At 44.8% G+C, this 16389-nt stretch overlaps 1 protein-coding gene across 1 annotated transcript; it reads right to left on the reverse strand.

Annotated features, from left to right (window-relative positions):
* Positions 1–12033: 12033 nt before the first annotated feature.
* S1PR1 (sphingosine-1-phosphate receptor 1) lies at positions 12034–16022 on the reverse strand. Its single transcript, XM_082484659.1, has 2 exons — positions 15994–16022; positions 12034–14802 (listed from the first exon to the last, which is right to left on the reverse strand). The coding sequence occupies exon 2, from the start codon at positions 14684–14686 to the stop codon at positions 13547–13549; it is 1140 nt and encodes a 379-aa protein (XP_082340785.1). The 5' UTR covers positions 14687–14802; positions 15994–16022; the 3' UTR covers positions 12034–13546.
* Between the last annotated feature and the right edge of the window lie 367 nt (positions 16023–16389).

Genomic DNA, 16389 nt, shown 5'->3' on the forward strand with positions numbered 1-16389 from the left:
CTGAAAACACCAATGCGCTATCAAAAGTATTTCTTATCCCAAATCCAAAACATAGCACTATACCAGCTGCTAATAAAAAAGTTAACTCTATCCCAACTGAAACCACAACACATACTTACTCATTTTTAAAGACAATTCTAAAACTAGTAACATACTGTCTTCACATAGACATTGTTATTTGGAGTGCACAATGCTATCTGTTCAAAGCTGTAAGACCTTTTAGTTTGTTCTTAAAATGTTTATACACATGCTCACATACAAATATTATCCAATTAAAGAGAGTCCAGAGGGAAAAAATAAAAATCATGGGAGGTCTAGGGAAAAAAATACCCTTGAGGAATGATTACATTAATTGGGATCAGTTAGTCTAAAGACTAAGAGAATGAGGTGGCAGCCTGCCAGATTTTAAATACATACTATATTCCACAAGTGTGAATGGAAAACTAACCTCTGTAGGTAAGAGCAGATGGAATAAGAAGTGATGGACTTAAATTGCAAAAAGAGAATTTTAGGAATTTTAGCGGTAAGGATAGCAAAGTGCTAGGATGGATAGCCTGAAGAACTTCCCAGTCTTCACCCACAAAGATCTTTACAAACATGTTAAAAATGTTTCTAGGATGACTTTGCATTACAATTGAAGGTACAACAATATACTAGGTGACTTTTCTGTCATCTTTTCTGTTACATGATTTTATGCAACACTGAGATATTTGTGATATTGCAAGTTTCATGAAATACAAGTCTGTAGATCCTGTTGACTGATCCCTAATGGAACACATAGCAGTGTTTCCCCTATGTCCAGTCATTCTAAAACCCCATGGAAACACTCCTTTCTCATGGACTTTTGCCATTTCTCCTTCCATGCCTGGCAGAATCAAGAAAGGCAGAGGCGGGTTCCGAAAAAGTGAAAGAAAAAGAGTACCCAAGTTCCAGGAAACACCTATGTCTAAGAAGGAGCAAAAATTCAACTGACTCAGAAGTGGTTCATCTTCCCCAAAATCTGAGTGTCAAACAATGATGCTCTCACACTCTTGGAGATTAAAGAAAACTAAAGTGTATTTAAGTGGATATTCCCATCATTTGCATGGCTTGAGACAGAAAAATTCCATCTGACACAGAAAGAGGGTGCAGATGCCCTGACCCACAGGAAAACCTTCAACTTCACCTCCTAAATTGCTATTAGGTTAAGTGTTTAATCTCCTACATGGTGTGAGTTGTGAGCACCCTGGACTCACCTTTGGTTTTTTTCAAGTACATGGAAGGAACAGCACCCAGACCTTATTTGAAACCATGGTTTCATATGTAAACCACAATAATTTGTCTATTTAAAAAAAATCGTATATTCTGCCGAAAAGTGCACTCTAGTTGCATGGATAACATGGGAAGTTTACCTCAGAGCCCGTCCTGACCAAGCAGCTCTCTCTTCTGATCTCCTGTAACTTTCAGGTCCCCAGCAGTCCCCCCCGCCTCCCCCCAGCCCCCCCTTCTTTTGGTTATGATTTTTTGCAAGTTAACTAAGTTACCAGAGACTGAGATAGCTCAGGACTTAATTGTTAAGTACTAGTACTTTCAGAGAAAGCAGCACACCATTTGCAGTGCACGTTCTGTACCGTAAATTGGGGAAAATGTTATTTCACAACATACCTTTATGACTAAGACATGAATTCCATTTCATGGAGAGAAATAAACACTCACACAGCCACCATTCACTTGTATTGCACTAGTCTGGACTCTCAAGAATGAGTGAACAAAACAGTTTATTTTCTGCTGATGCAGACTTTCTGGGTTTGCTCAAATAAACACTCAACCGTACCTGGCGGGGTGGGGCTGAAGTTTGGTTTTTCTAAACATCTCGTATTGTCATTCTGAAACTTACAGGCGTGATCAACTTTGCAGGATTTCCCTTTCATGCTGGGAGCAACAACTGAGCCACCGTGCAAGGGGCAGCACAGGAAAAATTAAGAAGTGCAACAATCATTCATTTTTCACCACAGTTCCATCACCACTCCCATGCAAACTGATGGTAAATCTTTCATTGACATCAGGAGTTCAAGGTCTGGCCCAGAGCTAGCCTCAATATATTAGGCTGTGACCACTGAGAGAGTCAGATGCAGGTCTGGTATAAGGGGGCTGAACTTTTAACAACTTTGATAGAATTTTGCCAGGAAACCACCTTTTGCCAGGGACAAATCTGATCTGAGCATAGGATCTGCATTAAATGAGTATCATCCCTGTACAACTCTTGCAGGCTCCTTTCTGCTTTATGATGCTTTCCATCTATAGTCCCATTGCTAATTAACTGTTGTATAATAACAACGACTAAGCAAATGTGACTTTCAGAAACCAACCAGCAGGATCCTGGGACAAACCACTGAACAAGGAGTAATGGGGAATTTGCCTAACCTGCTTAAAAAAACAAACCGAAACAACAAAACTTTTAAGAAAAGCAAGACAAAAAGCATGAATTTTTGTTCTTTTCCAGAGAAGACAAGTAAACAGTGTAATTTCAGCTTCCCCAGCACTTTACATATAAAAGCTCTCTTTTGAAATACAGACAGCAACCACAAACGGAACTGTAGTAATGTCTCTGCAATCAAAACAGTTCTGGGTACATCTGCATGCCTGGGGGCAGATAAATTAGAGTATCTAGGGCTGGCAGGATGCAAGACTGATCAAGTCCAGACACCAGCTAGCCATGTTAGCACTGCTGAAACTAGTAAGCCACACAAAATATGGTACATTAGCTTAGGCTGCTTGTGGTTACTTAGCTATACAGCTTTCAGGCTCGGATGACCAGGGCAAAGCACAGAGGAGATGTGTCTGCACTTGACATACCTTCCATGAGAAAGGTAAATTAAAATCAAACACAAACCTCCAGAAACATGTAGCTACAAATGGAAACAAGAAGGGCAGCCTGTTCTTCTGGTCTCCTTTTGATTTTCATCTCACTTATTCTTACAAACTTCACCTTCGCAAACTGTAATAAATTCACAGGATACTGTGGCAGCGTTTTAAAGATTGCTAGGATCAAGGCAGATCCAAGTCCAAGCCTTTTTCCAAAATCACTCTCCAGGTCACGCTCATTTAACTCAAATGCAAACGCACACACAGCCATTCAGAACTAGGAGTCAAAGGCAAACGACTGACAGTGTTTACATTCTACTCTCATGTATCATCAGCGACAGAAACTGCTGTACCTCAACCACAACTAGTCAAACAGGCCAGACATTTCGGTGTAATGGGACACAGCAGTAACATACAACCTGTATGAGTGTGACTGAAGCCCTGAATCTCATTCAGACAACATGGGAAATATGTTCATGAACCCCTTATGAATTACATTTGTGCCCATCTCTGCTACACCAAAACTTTATTTAAATTGTAGGGTTTGTCTGAGCCCTCCGCTACCTCCACCTTCATCTAAAATTCCAAGTCTAACAACAGGGCTAACAGCAGAATATTACCAGCCTTTAAGGGCTGTCAATTTAAATAGAGTATTTGCAGGCCAGCATGCCATGTGCCAAAGAGGGTCACAGTCACAGACCAAAACCAGCTCAGCAGCCAACTACCTTGGGACAGAACCAAGCGGAAACCTAAGACATGTCTGCTTCTGCCTTCATTTAAGGAGTTTGTATTTTGACATCCTTTCCACTACTACAGCACAACAAATTGTAAGGATTACATGAATCTGCAGGTTTTGCAAGCTTTTTAAATTCAATGCAAAGTATGTATCAGACATAAAATGTCATAGGCTTCCCTCATTATTTCATCAAAACTCTGAACGTGTTAAAGCCATCATTGTACTACCTCCAAAACCCAGGCAGACATGGACCTGCTTGATGTAATCAGGCAATGCTCATAAGTGACAAGCTTTTTTCAGTTCCTTGGCTCTGAACAGGAGGTCTCATGCATGCAATTTTACCAGTGAAAATCCTACTTCTGATTTGTGGGAACTTCTCCACTTTCAGTTTCATTAAATTATTGCCAGATTATGATCACAATGAGGAAACTCAGTTATGGCATTGCAGTTGATTGATGGACGGGGGGAGAACTCATGCTGGTGGTTAGACTGCCATTATTTTGTGGTTAATATTGTTTCTTTTCTGACTCATTGTATTATAACAATGACATTCATTTAGAAGGGAAGGAGAAGTTTTATTAGGTTGATTTCCCGTAGCAGAAAGAGAGTAGAGGCCACACACAATGCTAAGGCTGCAAGTGACACATATCAAAATGCCTTTAAAACCAGCTACAAACGCTTTGCCATTTGTTCCACTCTGCTCTGAAGACAAGTGTGGTTCGGAGCCATCCTAACCATTTCATACAGAGACCCAGTCAAACAGGACGACAAGCATGACCTCTAAGAATACTTATGCCTTCTCCAATGTACTTGAGCAAATTTCTTTGTTGGCAGTCCTTTCTATCCCTGCAAACAAATGCTTTGATGAAATGAACAAGTCCCCAGGAAACTGCTTCAGGAAGAAAGATCAAAACTCTGGTTATTTTATCAACAAAGTGTCTGCATAAGCCCACACAAGATCAACAGAGGCTGGTGTGAAGGCTGCTTGATAACCTGTGTGAGAAAGCTGGGTCCTCTGCCTGAATAAGCATTAATTCGTATCATAATTCCCAAGGTGTTGAGCAGGACAGTACCAACCTGTTCCATGCCTTGTGTGTTTAATAACCTGTTCCCAAAAGGCAACCCACAGGTGGATCACAGACAATACTCAGGTAAGTTTGGAGGACTACAATAAAGGCAAGGCTGCAATAAGCACTTTGTCTATGTTCTGTGCCACGGCTTTTGCGCTTGTGCTTAGTGGATTTTGTAATTAAACTCCAGCTACCAAGACTTTGTTAGTTCAGGCTTTAATTTCACACGGCATCATCTACTCTCACCACACTTCATCGGGGGAAGTATCTCGCAGCCACATGTACTCACACGAGTGCACAAACACACCACAGCTACTGTCGGTCTATACACCGTTCCCACACAAACAGCACAGCCCCCCATACTGCCAGGGGAGAAACCAAGCTAGACCCAAGGCCCTCCTTCCCCTTGGACACAACACCCAAGGGACACGGTCCTGCCTCGCTCGGCTTCCCGGCGCTGGGCCTCAGCCCTACCCGCTCCCCCCCCTCCCCCCCCCCCCCCCCCGACCACCTCAGGGGCGCGGGTTTCCCCGCTGGCTGCCCTGCGCCTCAGGCGGAGGCCGGGAGAAGCTGCCAGGTGGAGCTGGCGGTGTCCGGGGGCGGGAGGGGACACACGCTTTGGTGCCACCCGAGGAGCAGCGGGGTGGGTCGGGCCTGCCGGGGGCTGCGACTCAGCCTCGGCTCCCCCGGAGGACGCGCCGGTCCCCTCACAGCCTGCCGGTTTCCTCACCGCCCTGTAAAGGCTGTGTCTGCTTCATGGTGGGTGATTTAGTGCTCCTGGTGAAATAATCAGCGGTAACTATTAAGTGTTTTAAGTAGTTGCCCGCAAAAAACTCTGACTCTGTGAAGGCCTGGCCCACTTTACAAGCCGCTGCGCTTAAATTCTCACCTTTAAAGTTCAGGTTTAACACCCATTAACCCAGCATTCACGGAGGCTGGGAGGTATTTCAAGCTTTCCGAGACGCTGGTTTAACCTTTCAAGAGTTGTGAACGCCGGCGGGGGGGCCGGGGGGGGGGCGTGAGGCGGTGGGCCGTGAGGCGGGGGGTGCCCGTGGACCGGCTGCCTCACAGGCCGCGGCGCGCACCCCCGCTGCCGCTGCGCGCTGCTAAGAACCCTTTAAACTTCCCTCCCCGTTGCAGCGCACGCTTCTTATTAATTTACTGTTACCAAGATAAAAGTGGTTTTCAGTTTTTTGCCTCTTTGTTGTTGTTGGTTTGGGGGTTTTGTTGGTTGTTGTTGCTGTTGCTCCCCCGCGGAGCTCGGGGCCGCCCACCCCGTGTGGGAACCCGCGCTGCCACCCGCCCCGGCTGCAGAGGCAGCCGCTGCCCGCCGCCCGGCTCCGGCAGCAAACCCAGACCGGTCCCGGCGGGCGGGAAGCGGAGAGGAAGGGAAACACGGGGCAGGAAGAGTCGGACCGGGAAACACGGGGAGGGGGAAGCGCAGGAACAGCAGACAGGAAGGGGGCCGGGGGTGAGGGGAGCGGGAGCGGTTTCAGTGGCCTCGAAAAGGGCCTGGGGAGGAAGAGAGGGTGGTTTTCGCTTCGGAATAAGCAACTCGGAGACACTTCTAATCTTTCTGAGGCCGCCGTTCCCCGAAGGTGGTGAGGGGCGCCCAGAGTCCCGCTCTCCCCGCGCCCTCCCCTCCCGCCCCCCAGGCGCGAGCAAATGCCCGGGGTGCGCCATGATGCTGTGAGGGGGAGGTGGCGGCGTGGAGCTTCGGGTGCCGTGGGAGAGACCCCGTGTTCACATACAGAGTCGTGCTTCTTAAAAGAAATAATAATAATAAAAAAAAAATCTGAAATCTTACGGTACTTTGAGTCTTCAAACCTCAAAAATCGGGTAAATCCTGATCTGAAATACTCTTACGTGTTCTGACGGGCTCTGGTTTCTATAGGCAGGGCCTGCGTTTTGTCTGGAGCTTTAAAAAAGTTTTCTTTCTGTATCACCCAGCACACTTCCATAGCAGTGGCTGCTGGGCTGAGTATTGTGTTTCCCCATTCTCTTCTCTCTGGTGGGAAAAGGCTTTGCTCACTGAGCCTTTTATGTTGGCTCATCCTATTAAAGCGCCTTGCTTTGTTGTCCTCTGAACCCTCTGTAATGCCTCTGCATTTTTCAGCAAGTTTAGTGAAAAGCAAAACTTCAGCCTGTATCATTGAAGAGTCCTGACTAGAGCCTCTTCCACGGATGAACCGTTTCAAGTTAAAAGGTTCGGTATTCCTTCACTATCACCTCAATTGCGCAGACAAGCTCCTTTCCCTCATACCTATGTTATTTATTAGAAAAATAAAATACAACCACTTTCGCATGGGAAATGGACAGCCTCCAAGATGAAAGTTAATCTTAAAGATTTCTTCAAGCAACATTTGCAATATGACGTATAAAAACAGTAAGAGAACTGATAAAATGCAAAATGTATTGAATTTCTAAGACCAGGAAAAAAAGGAAAAAGTTGTTAATGTATTTTGGAACTGAGTTGTAGGCTGCTTTGAAGTAATGTCTCTGTGCCAACATAAAGGATTTGTTCAAAAGGTGCATTGATCAAATAACCCTGATCAGAGACAGCAACTACACACCAGCTCCAAGCAATTTCTTATCTTGCGCCTAAACCAGCAGTAGAAGTGGGAGTTGTGATGGAAATAACAAACATCTAGAAGTGCCTGGTGTTTGGGAAACGGCTCACATGTATTCCTTGTGCAACAGGCATCTCAATGGTCACCAGATTAGAAGAAATCGTTAGACCATAGTTGTGTCTTCCGTGAAAGCAAGGAAGATAATAATGCAGACTTTGGCGAGTTGTTTTTTGATAATAGCACCTCTTCAGAACATGTTTTTCAGCCAAGATCTCGATCCTTCTTCCAACCACGGGGAGAGAGTTGCACATATTACTAGAATTATTTTTTTTTCTCTCAGTTTACAGTAACTGTGATACAGCAGCATACAGCCTATCAAGGCACAAGGAAATATTGCAAGTAGCTGGGCAATAAATGACCTGGCAGACCACCCCCCATATTCAAAATGCCACAGATACCAGCTCTTTGAGTAGTACCACAAAATTCAAAATATTCACTTGTAAACATCCTTGTGTATATATTATATGTATATATTTGTGGGAAGGTGAGAATTCATGAGACCTTGCCCAGAGTTGCTCAGAAAAGAACTGCAGGTCTAAGGATAGAGTTCACAAGTGAAAATCTTCAGCTTTGCACCTGTATTACCAGAGAGTATTCCTTCCCTTCATTTCAAGTGGAAAATATCAAGACTGTAGTTCAACCCCTCCCCCCAGTCCCAAACTTTCCTTGAAACCCCTTCTTCCGTGCACTCTCAATCACAGTCTTGGGCCAAATCCAATTTTCAGATTGTGAAATCACACTTTCTCTGGAACCATATAAATTCTATTTCTATTGCTTATAGCAATTCACATCCCCACCTTCACATTATAGAACTGTAGGTGCTCAATATAGGCAAGAATTTGCCTGAGAGCAATTTATACTAGTGTCCTGATAAGTCAAGAAGTCTTGGCTTATGCCAAGCACATCTATACTTAAGAGAGGAAAACTACCTTTAGCAGTCAGCTCAGGTCAGCACCAGAAAGTGTCAGCTGCCAGCTATAATTCAAACCACAGATTTTTCCCAGGTGGTGATACTGCTTTCATCAATGATTTTACAAAGCCTAACAGATAATTTTAACCCAGTATTAATGCAGTGATTTCCGTCTAGCCTGTGTTTTCTAAATGTTCATTAGTTATCAAAAATTATGCAGTCTATATCTTCAGACCGCTTTTAGCTAAGAAGAGTGATTCTGAATAAACACTGGAAATGCTACATACACATGTTAATATTTAATGTGGCTTTGGTCACATGTGTTTCCGATGAGACATTTTGATGTATAGTTATTGCACCATGTATTTAAAAATGGATCTTCTCCAAGCAATAATTCACATAAGCTCTAAATAAATATTGGCTTTTGTATCAGGTTTCCATTTTGCGACTACTAAACCAGGCTTGGTGGAAGGTTCATAGAGGGCTGACAGAGCTTTGCCAGCTCTGCTTTATTAGAACTTTTCCATGCCAGAGCATTTCTGGGTGTGGCTGATGGGATTTCCTGCCTTTTTGTCCCATGAAGGTAGCACAGAGGGTCCGAGCGCAAGGAAATGGCTCCCGTTTCACTCCCGTATAAGGTTTTTCGGTAGGGTAAGAGATCTGGCTGTGCAGACCGTTGCTTGGGGGGCTTTTGTTTGTCAACTGCTGCTTTGATTTGTCCCTTGGAGTTTGTGGATGAGCAGGGAGGACACAAGGAATGTGTCACCCTGTTCCTGCCGGGGAAAGGGTCCTTAGCGTTGTAATTCTCTTCAGTAGATCACATAAGTCTACACTAATTATGTTCCAAATTTAAAAAAAAACAACACTTTTTTTGTTAATAATTTCTATTGGATGCTTGAGTTTCAGATCTCTCTAGGCACTTCTTATTTCAGCAGAAAACTTGCACTGGAACAAGTTAGCTGTACAATATGTACTTATATCTAGCTCCTGTATGCAGAGTGAATTTGCTTACTGTAGATTATCATAGAAAATCCTGTGCATAGAGTAATAATTGAAGGGAGATTTCTTGACCCTATTCAATTCTTGCAGACTGTGTAAAAAGAAATAAGGTTGTCAGAATAAATCAGATGATAGTGAATGAGCAAACTCTTTCCATCTGTAAATGCAAAGATGGTGTTAGAAAAGTTTGTGAAAGCAGATTATAGGAACTGAATTTAGATGGATTTTGTTTGTTTGTTTGTTTCTTAAATCCTTGAAGGTTCAGTTGTAGTTGTATTCTTTCATTTTCCAAGAAAAACAGTATGGGGAATTATTGAAATACAGTAGATGTTTTCCTGGGGAATTTCAGAACCCCATAAATGACAAAGCCTGTCCTTGGGGAATTTCCAGCATTTCTGAGCTAAGTAGGTTACGTAGCTCTGGTCTACATATCCACATTTTTGGATGCTTTGTCAATCTGACCCTTTTTACAACATCTGATAATGCTTCAGCCCATACAAAATGCAATCAGTATTGAGATCTTCCAGGCCAAATTAGGAAATGTTAGTTGGGCAATCCCTGTATTTCTTAATTGGCAGAGTGAGAAAAGGATGGATAAGAGTATTTTTACGTTTTTATGTCCCCTAGTTTTGGTTGTGGCTGCCTGCATTGTACAGCAAGCCCAAGATTTGTCCCTGCTGAGCAGTGTGCAGGGCATACTTGGCTGCAGCCCCTCCGTTGCCCAACATACACCCTGCTGTACCAGGGTCTTACACGGGCGTACCTGGTCAGGGAGTTGCCAGAGGAGCAACAAACAGATTTTACAATCATTTTCCATCCCTGTCTATTCCTTACGCTGGAAAAACAGCTAGGAACAAGAACATAAAGGCCAAGGTTGCTCCGCATAATTCAGGCTATTTCATTTCACGTAGATGTTTGGTATAATGCACCTTTTCAGTTCTCAGTTCATTTTCTCTGCCCGTTTGTCACATGGCCAACAACAGGACAAAGCTGCACGCCCTTTCGGTGCATACAGAAGGCAGTCTGGCGCCTGGGAAGGGTACTTCCTACATTGCACACTCCCAAACTGTGCACTACACATCTGGCCTAACCTGCTGGTGTATGGTAATGCATGTCCGTGGCCAAGGAGCTGCAGAATTCCCCCATAGGAAATGAAGAGCAGTCTCTTTTTTTTTTTATTTTTTTCCCTAGTAGGAACCCTTACTTTTATTATTTTTATTATTTTATTACAGTTATTGTTCTCTGTCTAAATCTTGTCTACATGCGTAGATGTAGCCTGCCTATGGAGGAAACAGATTTCAGTCATCGTGATCAAGAGCATCGGAAATGCTTCCCATGGCCCAGTGCCACACTCCAATGTTTGCATTTCTTTTATTGCGTGAATTACGTAGGGCTTTGAGTTTCCTTCCAAAACTGGGCTCCTATCACAGTCACCTCCATGGGGGAAACAGTCATTTTCCGCAAAGGACTACAGCGCAATTAGACAAGATAGATAAGCGAGGGATACAGAAACAAAGGCAAAGCAGAGGGAAGTGACTCACCTGTGGGCTATCAGCTACGAATACAGAAAGGCTGGTGGTAGTCACGAGGGACCAGTGACACAGCCACACTGTGACATAGCTCATCCCTTGTCACAGGATCTCAGACCCATGTGGGACAATGGCCGTAAGGCTTCAAGAGCAAAAGGGCCCTCATCCTTTGGATAAAAACATGCCTACAAATTCAGACGTCACTACACATTGCCTCGTCCCCATACATTGCCTTTATTTACTCACTGGTAGCGTGTTGAGGGCTTAACTTGGACTTTCATCGTTTATATGCATTTGGTGCTCTGCACAGAAGTGACTTTATCCCTGGGACAAAGCAGTGCTTTCCCTCATGACTGTCAGCACCCAGCATAAACCATCCCTGCCCAAATGAAGGCCTGAGCCAAGAGACACTTTATCTTGTGCGCAAATACAGATTTGACATTTTTTCCAGCCCTGCTCAGGTCACTAATTAAAAGCCTAGGAAGTGAGCACACATGAAATCATTCCTTCCGTACAGGCAGACAGATGGAGAGAAATTCCAGCCCGTTTCCACTCTTTTGTCTTCAGGGCATTTTTGGAATTTCCTTCAGGAAGTGAGGTTATGACCCAGAGCCTTCCTCGGTAAGTAAGCTCTCGTTTCCCACAGTAAACCTTGCATGGCGGTGACATACAGTACAAGAAGGTGAGGTTTATCTTCACACTCCAACTGCATCCTGTACGAGCTCGATGGAACTTAAAAGTAATACCAAGAGGGAATGGCCGCAAGAGAGGAAATGGAAGTCAAGCCTTTGGAAGAAGTAACGCAGTACCTATTCAGCTACGCTGCCGTGGTCTTCGCTGGTGGACCCAACGGAGCTGCAGCGGTTACATAGCTGAGGCCACCATTCTATTTTTCATAAACTTCCTTGCTGTTTGCAATAAGCTAAGAATTAAACTTACGAATTATATTAGTGATACAAGTGAATTATTTCACTTATTCTACTCTAGGCAGTTATGGCAAAACTGGCAGGCATCTGTTTTTTCTTCTGTTTGTACTTCATTAGGTGTTGGAGAAAAATCGTTACTGTAGAGATTCTTTTAATAGCATTTCATCGATACAGCACGTGCTGATGAAAAATTATATTCTAGTGTTCATTTTGTACTTTACATGATCCTGTAAGTGGCATTATGCATCTTACGTCCCTGCAGAATTGGCTTAATCCCAGCATGTGCTGAAATCAAGGAATTCTTTCACTGACTTCTGTCAACAAGAAACCCCGCCTGGCATGAGCCCCCCACAATTGTACAAAACTACTAGTAATCAGATAACAGAATCTTTAAAAAAATCAGTTTATTAATGTTTAGAAGTCAATAAAGCTATGTGCAAATTGAAAAATAACAGTCAGAAACATTTTAAATACTATTTTTTTAAACCAGAAAAAAACGCATCAGTTTAATTGCACTGGAAATTTTACTACAAAGGCAATAAATTTTCTTTAAAAAATACCACTTCTAGGAATTGCCAATAACTGTAAATCAGTCAATAGCTCTTGGCTAGCCCAGATATACCACTTTAGTTATAGTAATACTCTAGGTGCATGAAGACACCTGCATCTTACTAACTTATTTACATTGTACACATTCAACCCCATTAGCACAGGTTAGAAAAATAGAGGAGTAAAAATGATGCTGTAAAACAAATACATTCAATTTAATGACAGGTACTTCTTCCATGAACTGATAAAATACAGACATCTTTGCTGAAATTATAGACATTAATAAAATGTGCCAAAGTGTATTGCATTTTGTTATGGAAGTGCATTTATCTATAGTTATTTCACTTCAACTTTCCTTTTATTTTTCTGAAACTCAAGATACTATCTTCAGATTTTCCGACTGACCTCTGGAAAGACTATGAACCTGACACTGAAATGCCCCTTCAGTTTTTTTTCCCTCTTCTTACTTCGGCAAAAATCCTGCTGCTGTCAATAGTATCTTATACTATTAGATTTACCTTCAGTCATCTTAAAGAGAAATGACCTTGCATTTGTCATGATAATACAGTTTATTTAATGCTATAGAATAACAAGGCAACCAACATATGGGGCCAAATGCTGTTCTGAGCTACTCTATAGAATCTGACGCAGCCAACGGAATGGTACAGGTGAAAGTAACTGCAGAGTCTGGCTCATGGTTTTCAAATGTAACATGGACCGACAGCAAAAATTCACAGCTATGATCTTGCTAAATATAGCCCCAACAGCTTTGGACTCTGCAAATAAAACCTTATGACGTAACTAAAAACTAAAAACCAAATTATGGTTGTGCACGGTCTAAGTTATATTTGTGTGATCTCTTTCCTTGTTATGTGCTAAACAAACGCTTCTGACCTGCTATACCAGAGCCACCACTAAACTCAGTACAGAAAGATCTTTGTGTCAGTGGTTTGCTGCAAGTAAAGGAGAAATAACTTCACATTCTTCTCACAGGAAAAATAAAAAAAAAAGAGATTCATTCTCCCTCCTCCCCCTCTCTCTTTCTCTCACACACCAGGCATCATTTCACCAAGGCATCAGTCTTTCAGAGTTACTAAGGAGATTTCAGGATATGAATGGGCCTGACAATCCTGAGCTGCCTCAGTGCAAAGACAAAACATGCTCCAGGGAAAAAGATTTTCAAGCCAGAACAGTCTGTCCCATTTCTTGAACACCAGCCTCGCAAGTGCACTGTTTGCCTCATTAGAACTAATGCTACTTGCTCACTTAGCCCAACGCTGCCGCCGTGAGCTGCAGGCCTCTCAGCTCCCCGATTTCAGAGGAAGGCTCTGAAATACACCCCCATGGTTACTCCTAAGAAGATGAGGTAACATTGCCCGAAGACATGATGGTTTCAGGACGGTCGCCTTCCTCCTTCTGCGGGTGGGAGGAGTTGTCGGACTTACTCCGGCTGAACTCCATCCCTCCGATGATCGGCCTCTTGAATTTGGTCCCAGAATCTGCTGGGGGACATTTGCAGCAGCACAGAATCTTCATGAAAGCCCTCCGCATCTCTTTGTTTGTCAAGGTGTAGATGATGGGGTTCGTGGCTGAATTGAGCACGGCCAGTACTAAGAAATACTCTGCTTTATAGAGGATTGGGCAGGTCTTCACCTTACACCCCACATCCAGTAAAAGCAGGATGAACAAGGGAGCCCAGCAGGCAATGAAGGCACTCAGGACTATGATCACAGTCTTGAGCAAGGCTAGTGACTTTTCTGAGCTCCTAGTAGCTTTGGTAATGTTTTTCCGAAATGTCAGCCTGCGGCTCCTAGTCCTCACCATGGAGTAGATCCTGCAATAGAGGACGACAATAGATAGCAAAAGGCCAGTGAAAACGGTGGTGCAAAAGAGAATATAGTGCTTGTGGTAGAGAGGCAGCACGGTGGAACAATTGGACAAGAGGTTGATGCAGTTCCAGCCCATGATCGGGAGTCCCCCAAGTATCACTGAGATAACCCAGCAAGCGCTGATCAGCAAGAAGGAGCGGAAGCTGTTGCTGCCATTGTGGAGTTTCATCTTCAACATGGTGATGTATCTCTCGATAGCAATGGCCAACAAACTGAACACAGAAGCTGACAAGGCAACAAACATGCTGCCTTCTCTTACAAACCACTGGGAGGGGGTGAGGCTATAGGTTTTGTGTCCGGATAGCAGGAGGTTGGCAGTGTAAGCCACACCAGCCAGTAAGTCTGAAAGAGCCAAGTTCCCAATGAAATAGTACATGGGTCTGTGAAACTTCTTGGTTTTCCAGATGGTAAGCAAGACAAAAATGTTCTCCAAGATTATAAAGCAGCAAATGATGATAAAAACCACTGACGACACTTTTATTCCACTGTCCGCATTCTCATTTAGCTTTCCCGTGTAATTATAATGCTCTTTGATGACATAGCTGACATCAGTGTTGGCGAGGTTGCTGACGACCTTCAGCGGGGTGGTGGTGCTGGAGCTCATGGTGCCCGGCTGGGTGCCGCTTCCCCAGCGGCCACCGGACGGTGACACCGAGCACAAACCCGGTGGCTGCCCCGCAGCCTGCCCGGCACTGCCGCACGGCCTCAGAAACCGCAGCCCTGAAAACAGGAGGCACAAAGCCCAGAGTTAAAAGAAGGAAGGCAAACAACGTAGAAAACGATAAACCTTTTGAGATAACCCGCTAGTTTAATTGTACATCAGACTCACAAATGTAATCACACAGGAATTGGTTTCATTCAGCTGTTAAAGTATATTTAAAAGATAGTTAGGTGTATTCAATAGGTAAAGCTAGTCAGACAAAAAAAGTTCTGTCATGCAGAGAGCTGAACAGGTAAGTTGGAGTCTGCAAGGACTGTGTTACTGGACTTCTTCCAATGCAAAAGATCTCAAAGCTTCCCAGCAATAAGTTCTACTGTATCTTTTTCTTCAGTAGGAAACACACCTTGTAATACAATAGCAGAGATTTAGAAAGGGAAAGGGCTTGATTTAACTGCAAATGCATGAAAGCCCGCACAGAAGTTACTTGACAGGAGACCTGTATTCTCCTCCATTAATAAAGTCTGAACGTGTTTTGGAAGGGGCAGTTATGCAATTTACTGATGCCATCTCAAACGGTGGTGAATTCACTGATGTATATATAAGCAAGAGATCATCTCAAAGCTGTAAACAGGAAAGGGGTGCCCTTGCTAAATAAAAGTAAGAACACGCTTTACAAAATCCGGAGCAGCAAAAAGTTCAGAAAATCAAGAAAAATATGTAAATAAGCTAGATAGCAGGCCCATTCCGTGGGTCTGAAACAAAGATGGCCAAAAAAAAACCCACAAACTTTCCATTTGAACAATTAGCATTGCAAGCTTTTGAAATGGGCATGATAAAGGAATGCAGATACGGAGGAAACTCCCTTTACGTATAAGCATTTTCTAGTGGGCATTTAAAGAGAATTAAAGACGTGAAATCACGCAAGGGAAGAAGAACAGGCAGAGCTGTTAAATTACAGCCTAAGCGGGCCAAAGCGGGAGGTGCGAGGCCAGCGGGGACGGTTCCCCGCTCTGCTCCCGGGCTCCAGCCTGCACCGCTCCCGTCCCGCACCCCTCCGCCGGACGCGGCACCGCGGCGGGCCCCGGCCAGCCCCCTCGCCTCTTTTGTTTCGGGAGCTCCGGGACGGGACGGGACGGGACGCGCCGAGAGGCGAAGCGCGCCGCTGGTACTTGGCGGCGGCCCCCGGCTCCGCAGGGGCGGCCCCGCGGTGAGCTGCGCCGCGCGGCCGCGGAACCCCGACCGAGCCTTACCTCGCTCAAGCGCGGCGCGGAGCCCACATCGGCCCTGCGCATCTTGCGTGCTCGCGGGAGCAACTCCAGCGGCCGGACCGGGGGGTCGGTGGTTTTAATGTTTCTGCAGCTGCTGCTCTCCACCCCGTTTCCGATTATTCCCTTCTGACTCCTCCCTGCTTGCGGCCGCGGGGCGGCTCGTGTGAGAGACCTGCACGCCCAGCCCAGCCCGGGAGCTGGCAGCGCCCGGCCGCCGGCCGGGGCACCTTCCCTTCCCCTCCCCTCCCCGTCCCGCCCCGCCCCTCCGCCCGCCGGGAAGGGAGCAGCCGCGGGCGCTGCTGTACCGGGGCTTTCCTGGATCCCACAGACCATGGGAAGAAAGAGGGGCCGAGGCCGAAAGCCCAGGAAGGCGTGAGG

Source organism: Vanellus vanellus (genome assembly GCF_965231255.1).
Source record: "Vanellus vanellus genome assembly, chromosome: 5".
Lineage (NCBI taxonomy): Eukaryota > Metazoa > Chordata > Aves > Charadriiformes > Charadriidae > Vanellus > Vanellus vanellus.

What these genes read in the sequence shown, in the direction of transcription:
- S1PR1 (XM_082484659.1), bottom strand. Translation starts at nt 14,686, where the DNA reads ATGAGCTCCAGCACCACCACCCCGCTGAAGGTCGTCAGCAACCTCGCC.